Source organism: Hirsutella rhossiliensis (assembly GCF_020360975.1).
Source record: "Hirsutella rhossiliensis strain HR02 chromosome Unknown scaffold00002, whole genome shotgun sequence".
NCBI lineage: Eukaryota > Fungi > Ascomycota > Sordariomycetes > Hypocreales > Ophiocordycipitaceae > Hirsutella > Hirsutella rhossiliensis.
The window spans coordinates 5,955,455-5,975,837 of NW_025408668.1; the positions used below are offsets into that span (position 1 = coordinate 5,955,455).

Here is a 20,383-nt window from a genome sequence, read left to right on the forward strand (position 1 = left end):
TTTACGTTACTGCACAACTACAGCTTTGTCCCGCTTGGTGCTTCGCAGAGCTGGTCCCGACCGATGCTCCTGATATGGGGGTACATCGTCCGTCCGTAGGTGCAGCATGTATGTATGTATGTAGTCCCAAGGCAAGGCCCTCTTCACGTCGCGCGCACCATCTTCAATTGCAAACAGACTCTGTATTCTGATCCGGCCCACCATACTTCCATCCGACAATGACAAGAGAAACCGAACCCAAGAGCAAGGATGTAGAAAAAGCCGAACGCGCCCGCCAGGACGCCTGTAAAACCATGGTATAGTTGTCCTCCCTGATTCCCTTTTTCTCCGGTATCCATTGCAAGCATCTTGAACAAAAGGAACTCCAATCCACACAAACAAATCAGAATAAGTAGAGGAAAGACACAAGAAACATGACCACGAGCACCAATCACAGCGGCGAGAGAAGAAGCACCTTCAACCCCGCCATCAACAGGTACAGCCCGACGGCCAGGGCAAACCCGGTAGCAACGGCTTCCGGCGCGGCCAGGATGCGCCTCACGCGCGCTCTTGCATCTCCAACCCACAGCGTCTGGCCCGTGTCTCGCCGCGCGGAACGCAGGCCCGGCAGCCCGTCGATGCTCTTGCTGTTGTTGAGGCCCTGGTACGCATGCAGCGTGTTGCTCTGCGCCTTGGTGGCCGCCCACGAGTCCATGGTAGGCCGCGCCTCAAAGACGGCCAACTCGTCGAGCTTGTCGTCCCCGCCGTGCCCTGCGGCCAGGATCTCCTCGAGGGAAGATGTCGACGTAGCTTCGTCGTCGTCTCGGGCATACAGGCCTTTCTTGACTCGCGGGACGCCGTAGCCACAGCTCGTCTGCACCTCCCAGATGTCGCAAAGGATGACGGCGCGCGCGCCCTCAAAGGCCTCGCGTTTCCCCTTTGCAACGGTGCGCACAAGGTCCGGGAATGCGGGCTGGTCCCACTCCACGACGCGAGCGTGGCAGAAAAAACGCAGAATGCGCGGCGTGTTGCCGAAGCTCATAAACATGAGACACAGGCGGCCATTCTCGTAGGCGTGCGAAATGGTCTCGCAGCCGGAGCCGGTGCGGTCGATGTATGCGCACTGATTGGGACCCAGCACGGCGAAGTGCGTGTCTGTCATGCCCTTGGGGGAGACATTGATGTGGCGGCCGTGGGTGGCTGCCGAGGCTGTAAAGAAGACTGGTTGTCGCTGCGCCCACGCGGCGAGGTCTTCGGAGAGGCTGGCGTGAAGCTTCATGACAACAGGCGATGCACTTGGTGAAGCCAAGTCCCTTGCGCGTTTGCTTGAAGACAAGAATCCAATATGATGGACTTTGCCGTGCAAGAGGGCGAAAGGGCCGACGAGGGTGCGACCGTGGGGAGGGGCGAGGATATGGACGGCGCGGGTGTGACTCAGCTGGCCGATTCTCGGCGATGTGAGTCGGTATTGTTTTGCTGCCTGGACAAAGGAGGAGGGGGGACGAGGGTAACCAAGAACGACAGGGATATCAGCCGAGGAGGTGCATGACGGATCTCGGTTAGGTGAGGTAGGGAGGCATTGGGGTGAGAAGGGAAGCTCAGTTTTCCGGCCATTGGGCTCGGCGACGGCCGTTGTGAAGGGCCGATGCAGCTTCTGTAACGTATATATGGGTGGTAATGTGCGGGTTTGGACAGCGGGCCGAGGGAGGATTGAAGTAATGGTGCCAATTGGATTCGTTGTGCAGCAGCCTGCCATCACGTCTGTCATCTTGAAGTGCATTCATCTCGGGGCTTTCATAAGTGAATGCAGCGCGTGGCGCAGTGGCTGCGAAGCTACCGAGGCACGGGGTGCGCGTGATAGTTTCCATCCTCGAAGCCGTCGTCGTACAAGCTGCCGCCACCCGGCTGGTACAAGCTTGAGCCAAGCGGATTGGCTGTGCGCGGGACCGTCGAGAAGGTGACAGTGCGGTACAGCGTTTGGGCGGTCGGCGCTGGGACGTCGGCGCAATCCCAACCCGGAGCCGATGGCGCGGGCCGGGCACCGGGGCCCCGGGGTTCGAAGAAGCTCTGCCGCCGGCTCTGGGGTGGCGGGGGGTTGTCGCCGAAGCGCTTTGAGAGCCGCTCCTTTTCGGCCTTCTTCTCCTTGTGCGACGGCTTGGGCCGTTCCGGAAGCCTCGTTGACGGGCCAGGAACGCCCGATGGGCTAGTGACAGCGGCATTGAATGCTGCAGTAAGGTCGTTGTTGTCCTGTTGGAGAATGGCGTATTCGCTTCTCCACTCACTAATGGCGTTGTTGAGCTCCTTGTTTTCCCGCTTGGCATCCTGGAGCTTGCGCTTCAACGCGGCGTTCTCCTCCTTGAGGGACCTCGACGTGAGCATCTCCTCTTTGAGGGCATGCACCTGGTTCTTGAGGTCTGCCTTGGCCGCTTGCGACTCGGACAGTTTCTTGTTGGCCTGCTCGTATAGATGGGCGTAGCGGTCCCGTTCCGAGAAAACCTTGTTGAGTTGGGTGTATGCATCCATGACTTTCTCCTGAAGCTCCTCAGTCAAATCCTGATTCCTGCTCGAGAGGCTGGGCTGCGCCTGCGACCCAGGGGACGAAGCAGGGACGTTGGTATGAGTCCTGCGGCCGGTGGCTGGCGCAGGCCGGCGGTGCGACGAAGGCATCGTGTCGGGCGCCGCGATCTGGCGAAGCCGTGTCGGTTGCTTGACGACAGATGGGGCCTGCAGCCAGGAAACAAGCCAGCGAGGGGTCGAAGTTGGGCGACTCCAATAAGGCACAGGTGAACCCAAGGCGCGCGAGAAGGATGACAAACGCTAGTTGGAGAAGCCCGAGTTATGCAAGTGGTTGCAAGGATGGAGTCGTCTGGACTTCGGAAAGAAAAGTCTGGGCAATGGTGGGATCAAGAGACAATTGTCCTAAGCAAGATGAAGACTTGTGAGAGAAAGAAGGGAAACAAGAGCACATCGGTGGCCGGCTGGACATCAAGAGAGAGATATATATACATATATATATGTGTGTGTGTGTGTGTGCGCGGACTTGGTGTAAGCTGCGGCGGGTGGTGGGAAGAACGGCTTGCATCCCTCCAACAGCAAGCAGAGAAGGGTGATGTCGCGGATTGCCGAAGGCCCAGGCTAGCAACAGGCACACAGCCAACCCGCTGGCGAGCCCCCAAGGGGGGGGGGGGTGGAGGGAGTGCCCGACAGTCTCAGTGGTGGCTCGCGTTGCGTCGACGTCAATGTACGTACATGGCGGAGCTGGGGCAAAGTCGAAAAAGTAGGCCTCGCGAGAGCCTTGTTCCCTACCGATTGTTCGTGACGAGCAGGCAGGCGCACGAAGGAACTGACAGGGGCTGTGCGTGAGCAATCCGCCGACGGTGCATCTAGCTAGGCTGGCATGGCTGCCTTGCCGGGGCCCCCAACCAGAACAGGCCTCAGCTGCCGGGCCTTGGTGCAGCCCGTGGGTTCGGGCGCGAACGGATGGCCCCGATGACGACGATGGTTGGGTGACTCACCGTCGTCGGGGTCGGCGGGAGAGGCAGTGGGAGAGGCAGCGGGAAGGCAGTTGGGTGCTGCTTTTTTCCCTTTTCCCCCGACGCCTGGGGAAAGTCGACGCGCCGCGGACAGTGTGTTGTGCCTGGCTCGTGTTGTGCATCTCGCGCCTCTTGATTGGCACGCAGCGTCATTAGCAAAGCCGTAATAAGGGTCGTCCGTGTCTGGTCGGTGAGCAGGCGGTGGTGTCGTTGTTTTGTGGCACTCGTCCTCGGACGGACGACCTGGCACGTAGCAGAGATCCGTACAGTGCGCGATAGGGCTGAGCTCGGTGCCGTAGAGCAAGTACTGTAAAACCCACCACCACAGCGGGACGGCCCCTAATTACCAGAAGCCGCCGCTGGACCTGCCGTACTGTACGGATAGTACTGTCGGGACATGGCAGCATTGCAGCATTGCAGCCTGCTGTACATACTGTACTCACATACTGTACATAATTACCTGCAGTTCAGAGGGGAAAAGGCAGCGCATTCCGCCTGCATATGCACGACGCAGAAGCAGCGCAGGAAAAAGAAAAGGCATGAATTTAAGAGTACGGAGTATTATGCTGCCAACCAACAGCCTGCAAGTCGTGCACAGCGCACCTCCGCACCTCTGGCGTCACCAATGCATCCGGTGTTTGACACCCTATCGGTAGGCAGGCACCACATGCAGTGCGGGCGCCTGTTCGTCCAAGAGCCGCTTCTTGCCGGCTGCTGCCTACCGAACCGTCTGCCTGACAAGTAATGACAGCTTGTCCTACGCGGCGCTGCATTCCGGCCTTGAGTAAACATCACCATCCCTTCCCCTTGCTACTTACTGTTAAACTCCTTTGGGCTCGTTCCATCAGGGTCGGTGCCTCTACTCTCAGCTCATGATACATGCAGGGAAACCAGTTGCTGTACGCGTCACCCCATCTCGGCTCCGGTCAGTCGAGTTGGTCGCTGCCCCAGGCTTGCGGCTGGGGGGGGGGGGGCGTCGAGGCTCGGGGGGCGTCGAGGCTCGTGGTCCTCGCCGGCGTCGGGCACGCGCAGCAGGCGGCGTATCGTACCGGCTGGGTGGGTCCCGGCCCTTAGACCGTTGGGCCGGTCGGTCCATTGATGCGCGCTCGGCGGCGCCCCGTCGTCTCGCCGGCTGCCTTCATTCCCTGTTGCCCAATGCCCACCAACGGAAAGACGACTGCCGGCGGGTCTGGTTAACCAGTCCATGCATGAAGCAAGCAGCCGTGCTCCTGCAAGTCGTCCCCTGTCGTGCAGCTTCACGTCTACCAATGTCGAAAAAGCTGTTGTTGGAGCACATACAGTACTTACACACACGCCACATGCCCAGGCGTGTGCATAATAAGTCATTACACAGCCGAGACAATGCGCACCACCAACAGCGTCAACGAAACAGCCTCGAGTATTCGCTAAATAATTAATCGTTGACAGCCAGGCAGGCAACTCAGGCCGGCGTCGGCCCCCCTCCCCGCCTGCATGCATAATACCTACCTACCTATGTCATGCACCGCATGCATCTGCAATGCCAGATTTCTTCGCCCCATCATTGTGCACGTCCGTCAAACCACCCAACGCTCTCCTCCTGCTGCGCCAATCAAACACCCGACGAACTCGCTTCCGCTGCCGACCATCATCAGCTGGCATATGCCTCTGCGCCGTCTAGGACGTCGAGGTAGGACGAGCAATACGCAAGCGCCTTGCAAAGCCAACCACCACGTCACCGACAAACCTGCTTCTCATCACCCATGCTCCGTTTATAGCCGTTCGCTCTCGCGAGGCCCTTCTCGCGAAGACGCGAGCTGCCATCGCTGCTGCATATGCGGTTGCTGCCTGCTTGCCTGCTTGCCTGTTTGCCTGCTTGCACAAGTAGATCCCGCCGCACATGACCTCCGCGCTCGCCACCAGCCTATGCGGTCACGAGCCCATCAAAGCACACGAAGCTGGCCTGTGGGGAATGGGGAAGACATAATATATATTTATATATAATCAACTACCTGATAAAATCGCCGTGGCAAATCTGCCTTGCTAGCACCAAGAACTCGTTGGACTCGGTCGCCCAGAGAGAGCAGACGTCGTCATAGGCTGCGGCAACCCTGTGTAACATGTCCGAATTAACTGGTTCCGAGCCGTGGCTCAAAATACACCGATGTCGACATAAGGCCAACTAACTGCTGATCGAAAATGAAGCGTCAGCAACGGCCCAGCTGAAGTCGTGACGGAAATAGACGGACCAGGTCACGCCGTTGCCTTCTCCAAGCCTCAGCCCCCATGTGACTGTCAGAGGGAGGTACTGCACTTACCAAAGACTCGAAAGAGAAAGAGGAGCAAGTCATGGTCATCTCTGTCCACTCAGGCCTAGATGATATGACGTCCCAGAGACTCGAAAGTGAAATAAAGGCAAGTCATGGTCGTTTCTGTCCACTCCGGCTAGATGATGCGGCGTCGCTTGAGTATCTCCTCGTATGCCCTCATCTTCTGCGTCCGAATCTCCAAGATGCCGCACGTGTCGTCGTGCCGCCGCCTCGTGTCCTCAAACTTGGACCGCCATTGTCTGCACTGATCCTTCCAATACTCGGCGTCCCGCGACAAGTCCGGCAGACGGCGGCCGCATCCGGGCTCCATCGGCCTCGAGGGGCACCTAATCCTTCCCCGGAGGCTCGCGTTCTCCGTCTTGAGGTCAGCGTTTTCCCTCTCCAGGCTACATCTCGCCTTTTCCAGACAGCACTTGTCGTTCTCGAGCCTGTCGATGATTTGGCGCAGTCTCTCCTCCTCGCAACTCTGTCTGGCGACGTTGTCGACGGATAGCCGAAGCGCCTCGTTGTCGGCCGAGAGCGCGTTAATCTGGCCCTGCAGCTGAGGAACAACAACGTTGGACAAGTTGTGGGCTTCGGCTTGAGCGGCCGCGAGGCTGGCCCTCAGGCCATTGGCCTCGTCAGCCAGGCTCCTGTTGGTCTCGGCGAGGCAGCGCTCCCGCTCCACGAGGCCGTCCCACTCATCGCGGCTGACTCTGTAGACGTCGGGGTCATGGTGGCGGTGGTGACGGTGGTGGTGCCTATGGGAGCGGGTGCGTTTGACGGAAATGACCTGCTCCTTGCCGGACGGCGCCGTCTCAAAGTACCAGCGTCGGGACATTCGCGGGAGCTCGGGTATGTCGAGCTTGGGAAGCGGTTGGCTCTGTTGGGCACCCAGTTTGGCGGTGGTGTCGCGAACGACGTGGCTTTCAGTGTACCCGTCTTAGACCAAGACGGGATACACCAAGCCTTGCTGAAACGAAATATGGCAAGTAAGCAAGTGGAATCTAGATTGGATGAGGGTTCCAGAGCAGCAGCAGCGACGAAGGGGACATGTTAAATACTAGTATCAGTCGAACTGATGGCGAGCGAGGTGTCTTAGAGAGCGAGGCAGGTGGACGCGGCGGACGAGGAAGACGAGGCACTCAAGTGATTGCAAGAAGAGTGCCACAGGCTCTGAGCAAAAGGAGTCACGTCGAATGCTGGAGCAAGAGTGAGGAGCATGGGGCGCATATGAAGGAAGAAATCGTGGTCATGCCTACACCGGAGCCAACTTGTCTCCCAACGAGGCCACATGAAGAGCATCAAGAGAAGAGGGAATGACACAGAGATCAGGCGCATGGCGGGCAAGAGGTGCGTTCAAAGGCAAATGGCGTCTGTGGCTGTGGTTGAGATGGTTTGGCTGGATCCCGGCGCTCATGACTGCACGAAGGCAGCTGTCAGCAGAGACGAGGCGGATCCACAAAGGGGCTCTGGATGATGATATATTTGCACTGAGCCCGGCAGAGGAGAAGACAGGTCCACGAGGCTGGCACGGCACGCACACCTCGCGCATCTGCCAGCGTCTCAAGGCGGGTCACCTGATTTTTCTCAGCCAGAGGCGAGATGGTCGCGAGAGAAGAAACGGCAGAAGCAATGCTTGCCGTAGGAGTCTTTGCGGCGGAAGAGGACGGCGGCGCGGACGGGGGCGCGCGCGGCAACCAAGAGCGAGCTCGGGACGGTGCGAGGCAGCATCGTCGGAGGTGGCGGCAGTCGTCGAGCGGGAGGCTGCAGGGGCGACGCAGGGACGAGGCCGTAAGGCGTCGTCTGTTGTGCATGTGCATGATGCGACAGCAGACCTGGTCATTTGATGGTGGTGTCGACCTGCGCCCAGGCGCACTGTGTCTTGCCGTGGTGACGGGGGCGGCATCATGGGGTAAATACAGTGCGAAACCGACACCACGCTGAAGCCCCTGGAAGTTGTTTCACGTCCTCTGCCGTGCTCCCACAAGACGAATGATCCGACGTCACGGTGCAGACTTTGGGCATCCGAGTAAGGGAGACCGGGTCAGCCCCCAAAGACGACACCCCAGGTACACTCTTGGGTGACGACGACTGGGCTCCGACGACCCTTCCAGATTCCTGCTACGCGTATGCCGTCAAAGAATCTCGAGCATGGCGAAGCACATTGTTGGGCGAGTAGCCTACCCGGGAGTCAAGATCTTGGCCGAAGTTCTGGGCAGTACAGTAGAGAGGGTGTATGCAGTCGAGTCGATTGCAAATATAGAAACGACAAGAGATAGCGCCACGGGGAGTGTACATATATTGATCTGGTCTTCTCAAGTAGTCCGTGTGCTGCGTTCGTCCCATCGTCAGACTGGTGAGATGGCCATGGCCGGCAACCCCTTGCTCGTGCTTCAAAATATTGCAGAATTTACGCGACCGTCTTTTCATCTTCACTCTGGGCTGTAGACCTAGAGGGATCCTAAAAGCCGTGTTGGCCTGCTTGTCAAGAAAAAGCGTCGAGTGAATATTACTTCACATCACAGAACGAGGGTCAGGCCGGTGACAAGAACACCCCAACGCAAAAATCTCGAGTATAACGGACAACAACAAAGGAAAAAAAATACAAATATCGAATTACGCTACTCATGTTAAACCCCAAGGCCGAAGGAGGAGTGAAAAAGCCAACAAAGTAGAAAACGACAAAAAACAAAGATAGCAACACCTGGTGTCGATCCAGGGACCTACGGGTTATGAGCCCGTCGCTCTACCTCTGAGCTATGTTGCTTCGACTTCTCAAGCTTGCTTGTTAAAAACAACGCAAGCAAATGCGCCATATAAAGGACGGAGAATTGCCATGTGCGCGGGAGGGGGCTTTGGACCCTCATGAGCCCCCTCGTGAGCGTGAGTCATCCGCCGTGGAGCCGATATGAAGCGGATCCTCCCCGTGAGCTGACCCCCGGCCCTATCGTGTCCAGGGTGGGAACAAGCGGATGGTTTGAATGGACATTTTGCTTGCTTTGGTCGTCTTGCCCCCTCGTTGCTAGATGGAGCCGTGAGATTCAAATGGTATCTTTTAGTATACACGTCGTCCCCCAAAACGCCAGGATCGCACAACAATTGCATGCAGTCATTCCGCCGCTCCTTTTCCCTCCCCTTGCCGTCCGCTTTCCCCCTTGTTGCTCGTCTTTCCAAGAAACGATGATCCTACCCTGCCAGTCGCTACCCGACGTCTATATCCCGCTCGCCTAACCTAGTTCCCACGATTCCCCCCACAGCTCGTTCAGATTGAGGCCCAGCAGCTCCAGGCTCGGGTCGAGGTTGAAGGGCTGCGCCTGGTCGCCCGCGCCGGCACCGCTAAGAATCCACGACCCTGGGGCGGTTGGGTCGACGGACACGGAGGAGATGGTCGGGTTAAAGTTAAAGGGCGTGACAGACTGGCGAGCGAGCTGTTAGAAGGCAGGTCCTGAGAGTCACGAAAGGGAGGGTTCTACGCTACCTTGGCCCTGTCGGGCAGATCCAGGCCCGGGCTGGGCCCCATGCCCGGCGCGGACAGGGCGGCGCCGCTGACGGGGGTGGCCGGCAGCGGGTTGTCAGCCGAAGACGACACGGGGGGTTCCTGGTTCGACAACAGCCTGTAGTGCAGGTTGACGAACCGCTCGGCCGACGTCGACTTGGCCATCTCGGGCGTCTTGGTGCCCAGGTGAGCCTCGAGCAGGCCGAGGGCGGCGCACATGATGGAGTACCCCCACGGCTCGTTGTTGCCGCACTGCAGCAGGCGATCCTCCTTCATGCCGATGCACTTTTCAATCAGCTTGAGCGTGTGGTGCGAGTTGATCATAATCATGTTGGTCGAGCCGCGCGGCTGCAGCATGGTGACGCTGCACAGGTTGATGGCCGTCGTCAGGGCGTCCTCGCGCAGGAAGTTGAGGGCCCGGATGCCCTGCTCGTACAGCTTGTCGTGCAGCAGGACAATGTCGCGCGCGGCGTTGTAGTAGATGATCTCCGAGTACTGGTACTTCGAGTTCTGCTTGCGCAGCTTCAGGTACGGCTGGTGCAGCGGGATGATGTACTGGCGCAGCTGGACGTGCAGCAGCGTGTAGGCGATGAGCGGGTTCTTCTTGCTCTTGGCCTTGTCCGTGTCGAGGTCCCACGACGGCAGCGCGTCAATCTCGTGCGTCAGGTCGTTTGTGTATCGGATCACCTGGTCGTAGTCGATCTCGGACAGCGGGCCCGTCAGGAGGCGGCTCAGCTCCAGGCGCAGACGCAGGCTGTGGCGCGCGAGGTTCTGGAAGGAGGAAAAGGTGTACTCGGCCTGCGGCTTGGACGGCGGCAGCACCGTCGTCTGCTCGTCAAAGTCGTCGTCGTCGAGGTTGCGCGGCGGGTTGGAGTCGTAGTGCAGCTGGCTCAGCAGCGTCGGCAGGCCGTGGTCGAACGAGGCCTGCATGTCAAACTCCTGCACCGTCGTCCAGATGCGCCGCCGCATCTCCTGGTTGTAGACGCTGATGTTGCCCGCCATGTGGCTCGGCTCGCGGTGCAGGCCCACGGCGATGCCGTCCTGGATCAGGGCCCCGGCGCCCGTCCAGAAGCGCTTCTTCTTGATGGTGTTGACGCGCTTGCCCAGGTACAGCAGGCAGGCCACCTGGAAGTGGATGAGCTTGCGGTGCTTCTGGCTCTGCCGCGCCAGCCAGTCGTCGCAGGCGCCGATCCACCGCTCCGCCCAGTGCCGCGCGTTGGACATCATGCCGATGAACTTGAGGCTGCTGTGCGTGTGGACGCAGCTGGCCACGGCCATCATGGACAGCACCAGCGCCGTAAAGGCCGCGTGCCGCCGCGAGCCGCCGGCCTTCCAGAAGTCGGCGTACTCGCTGCGGAACGTGGGCATGTGCACGATGCGGTGGATCTGCTCAAACTGGTCCAGGTAGACGCACACGAGCGCGTCCGTCTCCTCGCGCGTCGGCAGCAGCGCCGCCAGGCAGGCGTCGGGCTGCGCGAAGAGCACCTCGCGCTCCTCCTTGCGGCGCTTGCGGTCCTTGCGGTCGTGCAGGATGACGGGCCGCAGCCACTCGTCGGCCGTCTCGCGCATGAAGGGGCACAGGCCCGTCAGCTCGACAAAGGCCATGCTGGCGTTGTGCGGGCCAAAGTAGCGCGTCCGGAAGCCCTTGCCGCGGAAGAAGCGCAGCTCGCCCTTTTCGCCGCACACGTTGCCCGCGTCGATGCACTCCTGCACCGCCGCCGCAGCGTCGCAGCCGCCGCCGCCGCCGCCGTCGCCCGGCACGTCGTCCTTGTGGGTGGACGGCGAGTTGGTGCCGGCGACGGTGCTGCCGTCGTAGGAGCCGCCGGCGCCGGGGCGCGCCAGCTGGTTCTTGAGCTGGACAATCTCCAGCTCGAGCCTCCTGATGCGGTCATGGTCCTCGCGCGGGGAGAAGCCGGAGCCGGCGTCGCCAACGCCGCCGCCGCCGATGCCGAACCTTCGGGAGTCGAGCTGGGGAAAGGGAGGGGGCAGGCCGGAGGCGGCGTTGACGACGTCGCCGTTGCGGGCCTCGTAGCTGCACCGGTCCGGCGTGCCGCTCTTGATGCAGCGCTCGCAGGGGAAGCCGCGATCGCACGACAGCTTGCGGCGCCGGCACTCGAGACAGCTGAGTCGCACGCGCTGCCGCTTGCGCGCCGGCGGTTGGTCGGAGCTGCCGGCGCGACCCTCGTCGGCCCCGTCGGACTCCGGGCTCTCGCTTCGCCCAGACATGTTTTTCAATTTTTCATACAAGGTGGACACAGAGATGGGAGAGAGTGAATAAAAAAACCAATAGTCGGCGCAGGCCAACAGTGTTTCGGAGTTACGACGTCTTGATCAAGGGCGAGACCAGGCGCGGGCGGGCGAAACGGGGGCGATGCGCGTGAAAGGGAAGCTCTTTATCAATCTCATCTGATAAAAAAACCGTTGCAAGGTTTGTCAGCGGCCTTGGCGGCCTTAACCCCGAGCGGAAATACGAGACGGGAGCGGCCAAGCAGCCAAGCAGGCGAGAGGAAGCGCCTTACTCAGCGATGCCGCCCTCGGAGCTCCGAAGGCCGGACAGCGACGAGCCCGAACTGACGCAACAGTCGGAAGCGAGAGAGGGCGACTCACCGCCGATCCAAAGGCGTTGCAAAGGACAAGATTCTCAGGCAGCTGCCGACGCGAAAAAGGCCAAGATGGGAGTCGACGAGTTGAGCCGAGTTGAGCTGAACAGGCCGCCGTTGACGCTCCGAAGTCTCTTCGACGTCTATCCATCCCGTGGCTTGTAATAATAATACCTGTGACTAATGCCATACACGGAGTCGCGTGCGCCTTTTACTGTAGACGGCCGGTGTCATGCGCGCCTGGGGTCCCCGTCCGGGCCTGCGTATTAAGTTGAGTTAAATCGTCCAGGATCCCCTCCTCTCCAAGCCCAAGTCCTGCGGCATTCCTTCTCCTCAGCCGAGCCTCTGGCGGTTTCCATTATTCAATCCCGCGGGGACAGCTATACACGCGCAGCCAGAAAGCAGCAGAGTTCAGTCTCATCAGCCTTTTCCGGCCCCCATGTCCACGAAGCCAGCCTGCACGCAATGCATCTTGAACCCCCAACGGTCTTTGTTTCTTCCCCGCCTTTGCTCGCCAGAGATCGCCGGCAAACGTTGACTCATCGCAGGACGGGGACGACGCCGATCAGGGCCGATTGGATGCAGGCTGCCGAGTCATGGCCAACGTCGAGCGCGTAAGCCGGACCGTCTGACAGCCCGCACTGACACAACGGCAAAGCATTTGCCGGCCTTGGCGTCATGGTGATTGATTGATACGGAAGTAAGGAAAACCAACCCCGGTCCTGGAGCGGACTCGGCTTCGCTGCTCCGCCGTCGACAGAGCATCATCGTCTTGGCCGAACTGTATTTGCCTTGTTCGTAATTACCAAGTACCGACTTCCATGGAGAAAACGACAGGCAATGCCACAGGCAATGCCCATGGGCGACGACGCATGCTGTACGTACATATGCTTATACTGCACTGTAGGTAAGAGCAAGGCCGGCCTCGGCCAGCACGTGCATGATGGCTGCGATTGGACGCCGCCACCGCCGCCGTCGAAACCCCAAATGCCACCGGTTAGGCACAGCCGTCTTGGCAACCAACCAAGCGTCGTGGTCCCACGGCCCGCTCCGCACCCGCCAGCCAACTCTCGCAAAACCTCGCCGCCCACAGCAGCATCCTCCCCTCTACCCCCTCCCCCCTCCCCTCCCCTCCCCTCCCCCAACGGAATCGCGACTCGCGTGACACACGCGACCTCGCCAGCCATCTCTCCAAAGAGACAAGAGATACAATATGGCTTCCGTCGCCGCGGCCGACGAGGAGCGTCGCGACCGCATCGTCTCCCACATGAACCGCGCCCACACCCGTGAGCTCGCCCATTACCTCCGCCACTTCGCTGGCGCCTCGTCCCGTGATGCCTCCAACCCGTCCCTGCGCGACCTGACGCTGCAGGGCATGCGCATCCGCGCTGCCGGCAACGACTACGCCATCCCCTTTGCCCCCCCTCTGGACAACTGAAACGACGTCAAGCAGCGCATCATCGACATGGACTCGACCGCCCGCAAGCACCTCGGCATCAGTGACGTCTTCCTCACTACATATCTGCCCCCGCGCCCGCTCGATCTCTTCATCTTCGCCAGCGTCGTCTTCTACTTTGCCTGCGTCGCCACCTTGCCCTGGCTCGCGCCCGCCACCAGTGCATGGAACACCATTGACGCCGTATTCCCGGGAGGCGTCGAGTGGTATCGTTGGCTGGTTCGTAGCCTCTTCCTCCCTGTCGTGGGCCTCCACGCAGTCGAGTCTTTTCTCTTCGACCGCAAGCTTCGGAGACATGGCGTCGATCGCTGGACCGGCCTGTGGTGGCTCTGGGTCTCGAGCTGCTTCATGGAGGGGGTCATGGCTTTCAAGAGGGTCGACGACCACGTTGCCCAGAAGAGGGCCAGCAAGGAGGGCAAGAACCAGTGACTCAAGGGACAGTGAGAAAAACATTGCTTGTATTCCCCATCCCGCAAACGTCACAGGTCCTCCGCGGGCTGAGGGCCTCCATGGCATTCGTATAGTACGTGATGTGCCAGCTCCAGTCTGTAGGCAATGCTGAGGCCGTCCGAAATGCTGAACCCTCGTGTGTTTCAGCCACCACGGCCTTGTACCCCTACTCACCGCAGTATCCGTCATATGTCCCCTGCATGGCCTGTGTGCTCACCCATTCCTCGTCCGCCAAGCCTCTCAGAAACCTCATCTCGAGGTCCTGCGGGTCCTTGTGCCAGTCGCATGCAAAGTCGCACTCCGGAACCGACGCCTCGCCAAAGTACTTGCAAATCTCGGCGTGCCGACACGAGTCTGTGTTCTCGCAGTACAGGGCCAGAGAGTGGAGGCTGCGTAGTCGGGCCTCGCAGTTGGACCCGTCTTTTGAGTCGCCCCGGATCATTCGAGTCACCCGCTCCAGATCCTCGCGGCTGTAGTACAAGAAGCAGTAACTTGCATTCCCGTCGCGCCCTGCCCGTCCAGCCTCTTGGTAGTAACCCTCAAACGACTTTGGCAGGCGCCAATGAACCACAAAGCGCACGTTGTCCTTGTCGATGCCCATGCCAAACGCCGTCGTGGCCACAATGATATCCCAGCCCGGTTCGTTGTTGATCCACCGAGCAAGGGTTTCCTCCTTTAGTTCCTTGGGCAGCTTGGCGTGAAAAGCTCGGGCGCCGATGCCTTCGTCCCGCAAAGCCGCCGAGAGCGTCTCACACTCATCCCGTGATATAGTGTAGATAATCCCCGGGACGTTGTCCGGTCTTTCGCCCGCTTTACTCAGCTCCTCTTTTCTCAGGTCGGCTCGCCGACGATCATAGACACCCCGAATCCACTTCAGAAAGTCCGACAGTCGGCTGTCGTCCTCGTCCTTGGTGTACCTGATCTCCAGATGAAGGTTGCTGCGTTGCGGGCTCATGAGAAAGGACTTTATCCTCTCGGGCGTCGCATCCAAACGCAGAACGCCGAGGACGTCTTGCCGAACCCGGGCATTCGCGGTGGCCGTGAGACACATCATGGGTACGTCGGGAAACGTCTCCCTGAACCACGAGAGTCGCTTGAAGTCTTTGCGAAAGTCATGGCCCCACTCGGAGATGCAGTGAGCTTCGTCAATGGCGATTCTGGCCAGCTCTCTCTGCTTGTAAACCAGATGCAGGCGATCGCGGAAACGAGCGGCGGAGCATAGTTCCGGTGTTACATACAGGAGCCTCGTCCTTGGATGGCCCGTCTCCAGGTCTCGATGGATCCGGTTCTTTTCAGCATACGGCGTATTGCTATTCAGCGAGCTTGCGTCGATTCCCGATGCTCTGAGAGCCTCGACCTGGTTGATCTGCGGCCCGTCAGAGGCCGGAAGTCGTATGTGAGAGGGGATAAGCCCACCATCAGGCTCAGCAGCGGAGAGACAACAATGGTTACTTAAGAGCAAAGCATGAATTACTGGTTGCTGAATAAGAGCATGGACAAGGACTCACTGCCTTGGTCAACTACGGCGGGAAGCTGGAAGCAGAGGCTCTTGCCAAACGACGTGGCCGCTTGGACATAGACGTCGAAGCCATCAAGTGCCGCTTGGATGATTTCGCGCTGATGCGGCCTGACGGCGGCAGAGTGTCAGTTGACGGCCCAAGATTGGGCATCGTTGGCGCCCACCCACCTAAAGTCGTCCTTGTGGAATTGGCGGCGAAGGGTAAAGCCAATGTCTGCGCACGAGCTGACTCGTTGGAGAGCTGGCATGATGCTGCAAGGGGCGGCGAGACGGCGGCTCATCGACGGGACGAACGGCAGACTTCAGGGACGGGCCCCATGGCATGGCTGGGTTGGACGAGTGCGTGTCAGTTTGCTTTTTCATGCACTTCTACCGTGGCCGTTGCTTGCTCCTCCGTGACAGCGTGCCTTGTCTTGGCTGGCGCAGAAGCAACGACGACAATGGGCGCCAACTCTGACGGCGTGGTGGCACGGCAGAGCAAGGGGCCCGGGGGATGGAACGCCCAATCCCGGATGATGACGACGAAGTCGCCTCGTGGAGAGGGATTGCTCGTTCTGGGTCCAGCCGAGACGTGCGCAGGCCAAGAGGACAAGAGGACAACGCTCCTGGCTGGCGGTTGATGATGTTTGTTCGGCGGCAGGGCTGGGGTCAAATCGCAACTAATTGTGCCCCCCCTAACACCCCCCCGGGGTCATGTTGGTGGTGGGGCACTATGCACAGTGTGGATTTGCTGCCCAGCACGCCCCGCGTCGCAGCCTCGATCTACCTACCGTATCCGTCGCCTGAGATGTGGTAGAGACGTGGTACCGAGTACTTGCCCCCGCCTGAAGGAGGATTTAGGCGCTCCCTCCCGCGCGTGCTGGGGACGGATCCAGGGGCTTGCACTGCCCGTCCTTTGCATGTACCCGGAGACTTGAGCGTCCAAACAAGGTATCGGGATACAGATGGAGGGGCCCGTCGTGGCACTGTCCTGTACGAATCAGGCGCTACCACATTGTCCAGGCCCAGCAACCGAGCTGCTCGCTGGGGATTGAGCCAAGGGCGACGCTCACGCTGCTGCAGGTCTCGCTCGGCCAGGGCCGTTGCCGAACCAGTAAAGTGCAGCAGCCTGATGGCAGGCGGTCCGAGTTTGCACAGTGCAACCCACCACCGGCCGCTGTGGCCCGCAGTCCCCTCCCCGAGGTACCCTCGCTGCATGGGCTACTTGCGCGACGGCTTCGATCCGGTGCGGGCAGGTATCTCTTGCCCGCACGCCCGCCAATCCCCGCCAATCCCCGCCAATCCTCCCACTGCGCGCCGCACAGGCCACACAGAAAACCCCCTTAGTCATTCTCCGTCAGGTGCCTGTCGGATCCACTCTACGGATACCTCGGGCCCACCTGCGCTCTCTGACCCCTTTCTTCCGCCTGCCTTGCCCTCGTTAGCCATGGAACGAGCGTTTTAGGGAGTTGGAGGAAACGAAGGGCACTTCATCCATCCCTCGCAAACCACCCCGGCTTCCAGCTCCACATGGCCGAGGCAGAAACCGACCGCTCTTCTAGAATCTCTCCCGGACAGCCTCTCCCTACCTGGCTTCGCCATCCCTCCCCGTCTCCAAGGCCTCGCGCCGCGACGATACAGCAGCCGCAGCGCGCCCAGCTGCCTCGAAACCACGATGAGCTCGCCTGCCTCGTCTAGCAAACTGTCGCAGCATCGGTTGGCCTAGAGGACAAAACCACCCGGCGTTTTCGCCCCCCCCGTCGGTGCCCCTTTCTTGCTCGTTTCCTTGGCTTTGAGACTCCTTGGCTTTGCATCTCAAAACGGCAGAGGGGCCTCTGAAACATTTCGCTAGACTCGGCGGCCGCCTGTTGTGCCAAGAGTCCCGCCTCCTTTTGTTTCTCAAGCGCGTGCGCGCTGGAGACATCGACTTCGCCGCCCGCTCCCTCCTTCGCCATCGCCATGGAGCGGCCGGATCGGATGCCTGGAGCGGCCGCGCCGCTTACTGCTGTGCGAGGCCTGCCCGAGAACCCGGCTCAAGGACGCCGGCCGGGCCCCAACTACGCTGCATTGTCAAATGGCCATCCGCCGCCCGCGCCTTCCAACGCCAGTCTCCGAAATGCCTCGTCCAACGCGACCTTGTCGGCGTACAACGCCACGACCCCAGCGCAGGTCATCGCTTTGGCCCACGAGGCGATGCAAACAGCCCTCGAGAGCGAGAAGAGCCAAGCTGCAGACGCTGGCGCCGTTGGGCCTGGACTCCGCTCCGGCGTCACCATTGATCTGAGCCGTAAGAACATCCAGAAACTGCCAGAGGAAGTCGTGGACATAGTCAAAAATGAGCTGGAACGGTTAGTCGACGCCGTCAACCCCTTCGGCAGCCGTCCAATACTGACAGCTTGATGCTCGCACAGGCTCGCACTTTCCCATAATCAGCTGTCTTTGCTACCCGCTCGATTCTCCGAGTGCACCTCTTTACGATACCTGAACATCCGAGGCAATCAGATCAAAGATTTTCCCATGCCGGTACGGAACCACCATCAGCGGCTTACTTTGCTGCGCTCGGCTAACCCGCTCTGTGTAGCTGTGCGAACTCAAATCCCTAGAAATCCTCGACCTCGGCCGCAACCAACTACGTGCCCTGCCTAGCGAACTCTCGAAGCTATCGTCGTTGAAGGTGCTTTCGGTACCCAAGAATCAGATACGCGAGCTTCCTCTATGCCTGGCCGACATGGTCTCTCTACAGGTCCTCAAGTTCGAGGGGAATCCCATCAGCTTCCCGCCCAAGGGCGTAATGCAACCCCAGACTGGGACCCCGCCGAACGAGGGCCTTCCCCGGGACATCGAGATCAACGAAGTCGTGTTGACAGCACATATCAAAAGGTACATGCGGCAGTACGCAATCAATGGGCGTACCGACTCCGAGGCCACAGGCGACGAGTCGAGCGAGGGGGCCGAGACGCCACGGTTCCCTCTGAAGCGAGCCGCGAGCGGTCGGTTCCCCATCAAGGTGAATGGCGCCGACGTGCCCGACATACGATCCCCCAACAGCGGGTCTCGCCCGTCGGTCGTTCCCAGCAGGTCGCACTACAGGGGCCTGTCTCAACAAAACGCGGCGATTCGACGGCCGGGCGTCATGCCTTTGACCATTGGCAACGTCAATGAGCGGCTTCGCAGCAACTCGGAAACACTGCTTCGCTCCGAGCGGGCCGACGGCCGCAACCGTCGCATGGGCGTCGTCTCCAAGAAGGCATCGGAGCTTGGCACACTGGACGAGACGCAAGCCAACGTCCGATTTAGCCACTACCGGGGCCTGAGCCATGGGTCGGCGATGCAGGGCACCGTGGCCAGCGTCAAGAGTCCGGCCACACCGACAGAGCCCTATCTCCAGCGCCCCATATACGTCCGGCGTCTCTCCATCCTCCCGGAGCGGCGCCGCGAATCCAAAATATTTGACCCCGTCATTGAAGCCGCCAAGGGAGTGCTCTACTCCGTCTTTCAGATTCACCCCATGATCCAGGTGCTCATGACGTTGACCAATGATGGATCTGCCAAGAGGTCGAGCCTGGAAATCGTCTTTTATAACACCAACTCACACGTGGAGGAACTGGAACAGGAAATACAAAAGCATGATACGGCGATCGCGGAAGGTGACGAGGCCCCCTCTCGCGACAACGGGAACGTGCGCCGGGCTTGCCAGACTCTTGTGAGCGCCTACGGGCACGTCTGCACCCTGCTGGCGGATAACATCGATACGTTTGTCGACAATGGAGACGCGCGATATATTCGGACGCTCCTGATGTTGCTCTACAACAGTATCATGGAGCTCCGTGTCACGCTGGCCTCAGTTAGGACGGAGTACGCCAAACCCCGCCCAGCCAATCGAGACCTGGAGAGCACCAACAGGACCATCCGCCCGTACTATCGAGAGCCGGCCGCCACCCCGACCGCGGATCGTCCAGGCTTCGCACGAAGTCGCAACGGAACAGTCGTCCACAACCCCGCGAACTTGAGAGTTGCCACGGACGTGCCCATGCCAAATCTCAACGGCAACGGACGATCGGTCACGGTGACGTCGGCGACGCCTCGCTCGGGCGAGTCGTTTTCATCGGCGCACAGCCGGGACATGGCTTCCGAGTTTTCCGAAGACGACGCCCAGTTCGACCGCATCTTCCTGTCGCTGCAGAAATCGTCGGACATTGTCCTCCGCACCTTGCCCAATTTCCAGGACCAGCTATCGGGTGGCCTGAGAAGGGCGCTGCAGCAGCGCGCTCCCATGGGCATGATCCAAAACTGGAAGAGCCTGATTGCCATGTGCCAAACCACCATCCAGCAGACGGAGATTCTGAGAAACCGGTTGTCGTTGATCAAGCTCAAAGACCCAGGCGTGAGGACGCAGCCCAACTTTTGGGATCAATGCAGCAACTTTGTTGCCTCCTGGACCACCTTGGCGGGCACAATCATAGAGGCCATCAACACGATTCCCCTGCCGCCCGACACCAGAATCCGTCTGAGGCCGATCCAGCAGAGCATGAAGGAGACGAGCAGCACCATTGTACACTCTCCGTGGCACCATCTGCTTCGACCCAGCTGGAGCTCCGGAAGCATGCCGGCAGCCTCTTATGCCTCCCATATCATGTCGCCGACGCAGGCGCAGGTTCCAATAACGCCCCAGAGCGCAGCCTTGGGACCCGCGATGCAAGCCACGGTGTCGACGACACCCCACAGCGCATCCTTTGCGGCGGCGTTTCATGGTAATGTGTTTGATAGGGCAGACGCGCTCATTGCAAACCCGGGCATCTCCATGTCCCGCACCGGGACCATGACACGGGGCCATTCGGGCTTCAATTCGTTGTCGTCCATCTCGTCCATGTCTTCGGACGGCAACACGTCGGCGTCCTCGGCCCCTTTCAGCCCCAACAGCGGCCTGGGGCTCCTACCGCCACGCATCAACGGCGGAAAAGTGGCCATATAGCCAGCCATGATTTGAGTTTTCGCCTTGGATTTTCACCGCAATGAGACAAGTGATGCAGCTTCTTGCATAGCCACGGGAACCGCCCCGCCCGAATCGTTTCGCTGCTAC

General features: G+C 60.1%; 8 protein-coding genes and 1 non-coding gene across 9 annotated transcripts; 3 read left to right on the forward strand and 6 right to left on the reverse strand.

Annotated features, from left to right (window-relative positions):
* Nucleotides 1–430: 430 nt before the first annotated feature.
* Nucleotides 431–1,258, reverse strand: HRG_02300 (pyridoxamine 5'-phosphate oxidase family protein ustO; the record flags this gene model as incomplete). Its single annotated transcript, XM_044860771.1, has 2 exons — nt 431–750; nt 817–1,258. 2 exons carry the CDS (start codon nt 1,256–1,258, stop codon nt 431–433), a joined length of 762 nt encoding a protein of 253 aa, XP_044724404.1.
* Nucleotides 1,259–1,812: 554 nt separating this feature from the next.
* On the reverse strand, nt 1,813–2,646 carry HRG_02301 (putative coiled-coil protein; the record flags this gene model as incomplete). The annotated part of the gene is made up of 1 exon (XM_044860772.1): nt 1,813–2,646. One exon carries the CDS (start codon nt 2,644–2,646, stop codon nt 1,813–1,815), a length of 834 nt encoding a protein of 277 aa, XP_044724405.1.
* Nucleotides 2,647–5,936: 3,290 nt separating this feature from the next.
* HRG_02302 (uncharacterized protein) lies at nt 5,937–6,641 on the reverse strand (the record flags this gene model as incomplete). Its single annotated transcript, XM_044860773.1, has 1 exon — nt 5,937–6,641. One exon carries the CDS (start codon nt 6,639–6,641, stop codon nt 5,937–5,939), a length of 705 nt encoding a protein of 234 aa, XP_044724406.1.
* A 1,857-nt stretch (nt 6,642–8,498) lies between these two features.
* On the reverse strand, nt 8,499–8,570 carry HRG_12059. The gene has a single exon. It is a non-coding gene; the product is annotated as a tRNA-Met (tRNA).
* A 460-nt stretch (nt 8,571–9,030) lies between these two features.
* HRG_02303 (fungal specific transcription factor domain-containing protein) lies at nt 9,031–11,525 on the reverse strand (the record flags this gene model as incomplete). Its single annotated transcript, XM_044860774.1, has 2 exons — nt 9,031–9,219; nt 9,282–11,525. 2 exons carry the CDS (start codon nt 11,523–11,525, stop codon nt 9,031–9,033), a joined length of 2,433 nt encoding a protein of 810 aa, XP_044724407.1.
* A 1,587-nt stretch (nt 11,526–13,112) lies between these two features.
* On the forward strand, nt 13,113–13,337 carry HRG_02304 (uncharacterized protein; the record flags this gene model as incomplete). Its single annotated transcript, XM_044860775.1, has 1 exon — nt 13,113–13,337. One exon carries the CDS (start codon nt 13,113–13,115, stop codon nt 13,335–13,337), a length of 225 nt encoding a protein of 74 aa, XP_044724408.1.
* Nucleotides 13,338–13,364: 27 nt separating this feature from the next.
* Nucleotides 13,365–13,784, forward strand: HRG_02305 (uncharacterized protein; the record flags this gene model as incomplete). The annotated part of the gene is made up of 1 exon (XM_044860776.1): nt 13,365–13,784. One exon carries the CDS (start codon nt 13,365–13,367, stop codon nt 13,782–13,784), a length of 420 nt encoding a protein of 139 aa, XP_044724409.1.
* Nucleotides 13,785–13,971: 187 nt separating this feature from the next.
* HRG_02306 (DEAD/DEAH box helicase domain-containing protein) lies at nt 13,972–15,572 on the reverse strand (the record flags this gene model as incomplete). Its single annotated transcript, XM_044860777.1, has 4 exons — nt 13,972–15,171; nt 15,222–15,256; nt 15,314–15,432; nt 15,493–15,572. 4 exons carry the CDS (start codon nt 15,570–15,572, stop codon nt 13,972–13,974), a joined length of 1,434 nt encoding a protein of 477 aa, XP_044724410.1.
* Nucleotides 15,573–17,262: 1,690 nt separating this feature from the next.
* Nucleotides 17,263–20,275, forward strand: HRG_02307 (RAM signaling pathway protein; the record flags this gene model as incomplete). The annotated part of the gene is made up of 3 exons (XM_044860778.1): nt 17,263–17,651; nt 17,715–17,826; nt 17,885–20,275. 3 exons carry the CDS (start codon nt 17,263–17,265, stop codon nt 20,273–20,275), a joined length of 2,892 nt encoding a protein of 963 aa, XP_044724411.1.
* Between the last annotated feature and the right edge of the window lie 108 nt (nt 20,276–20,383).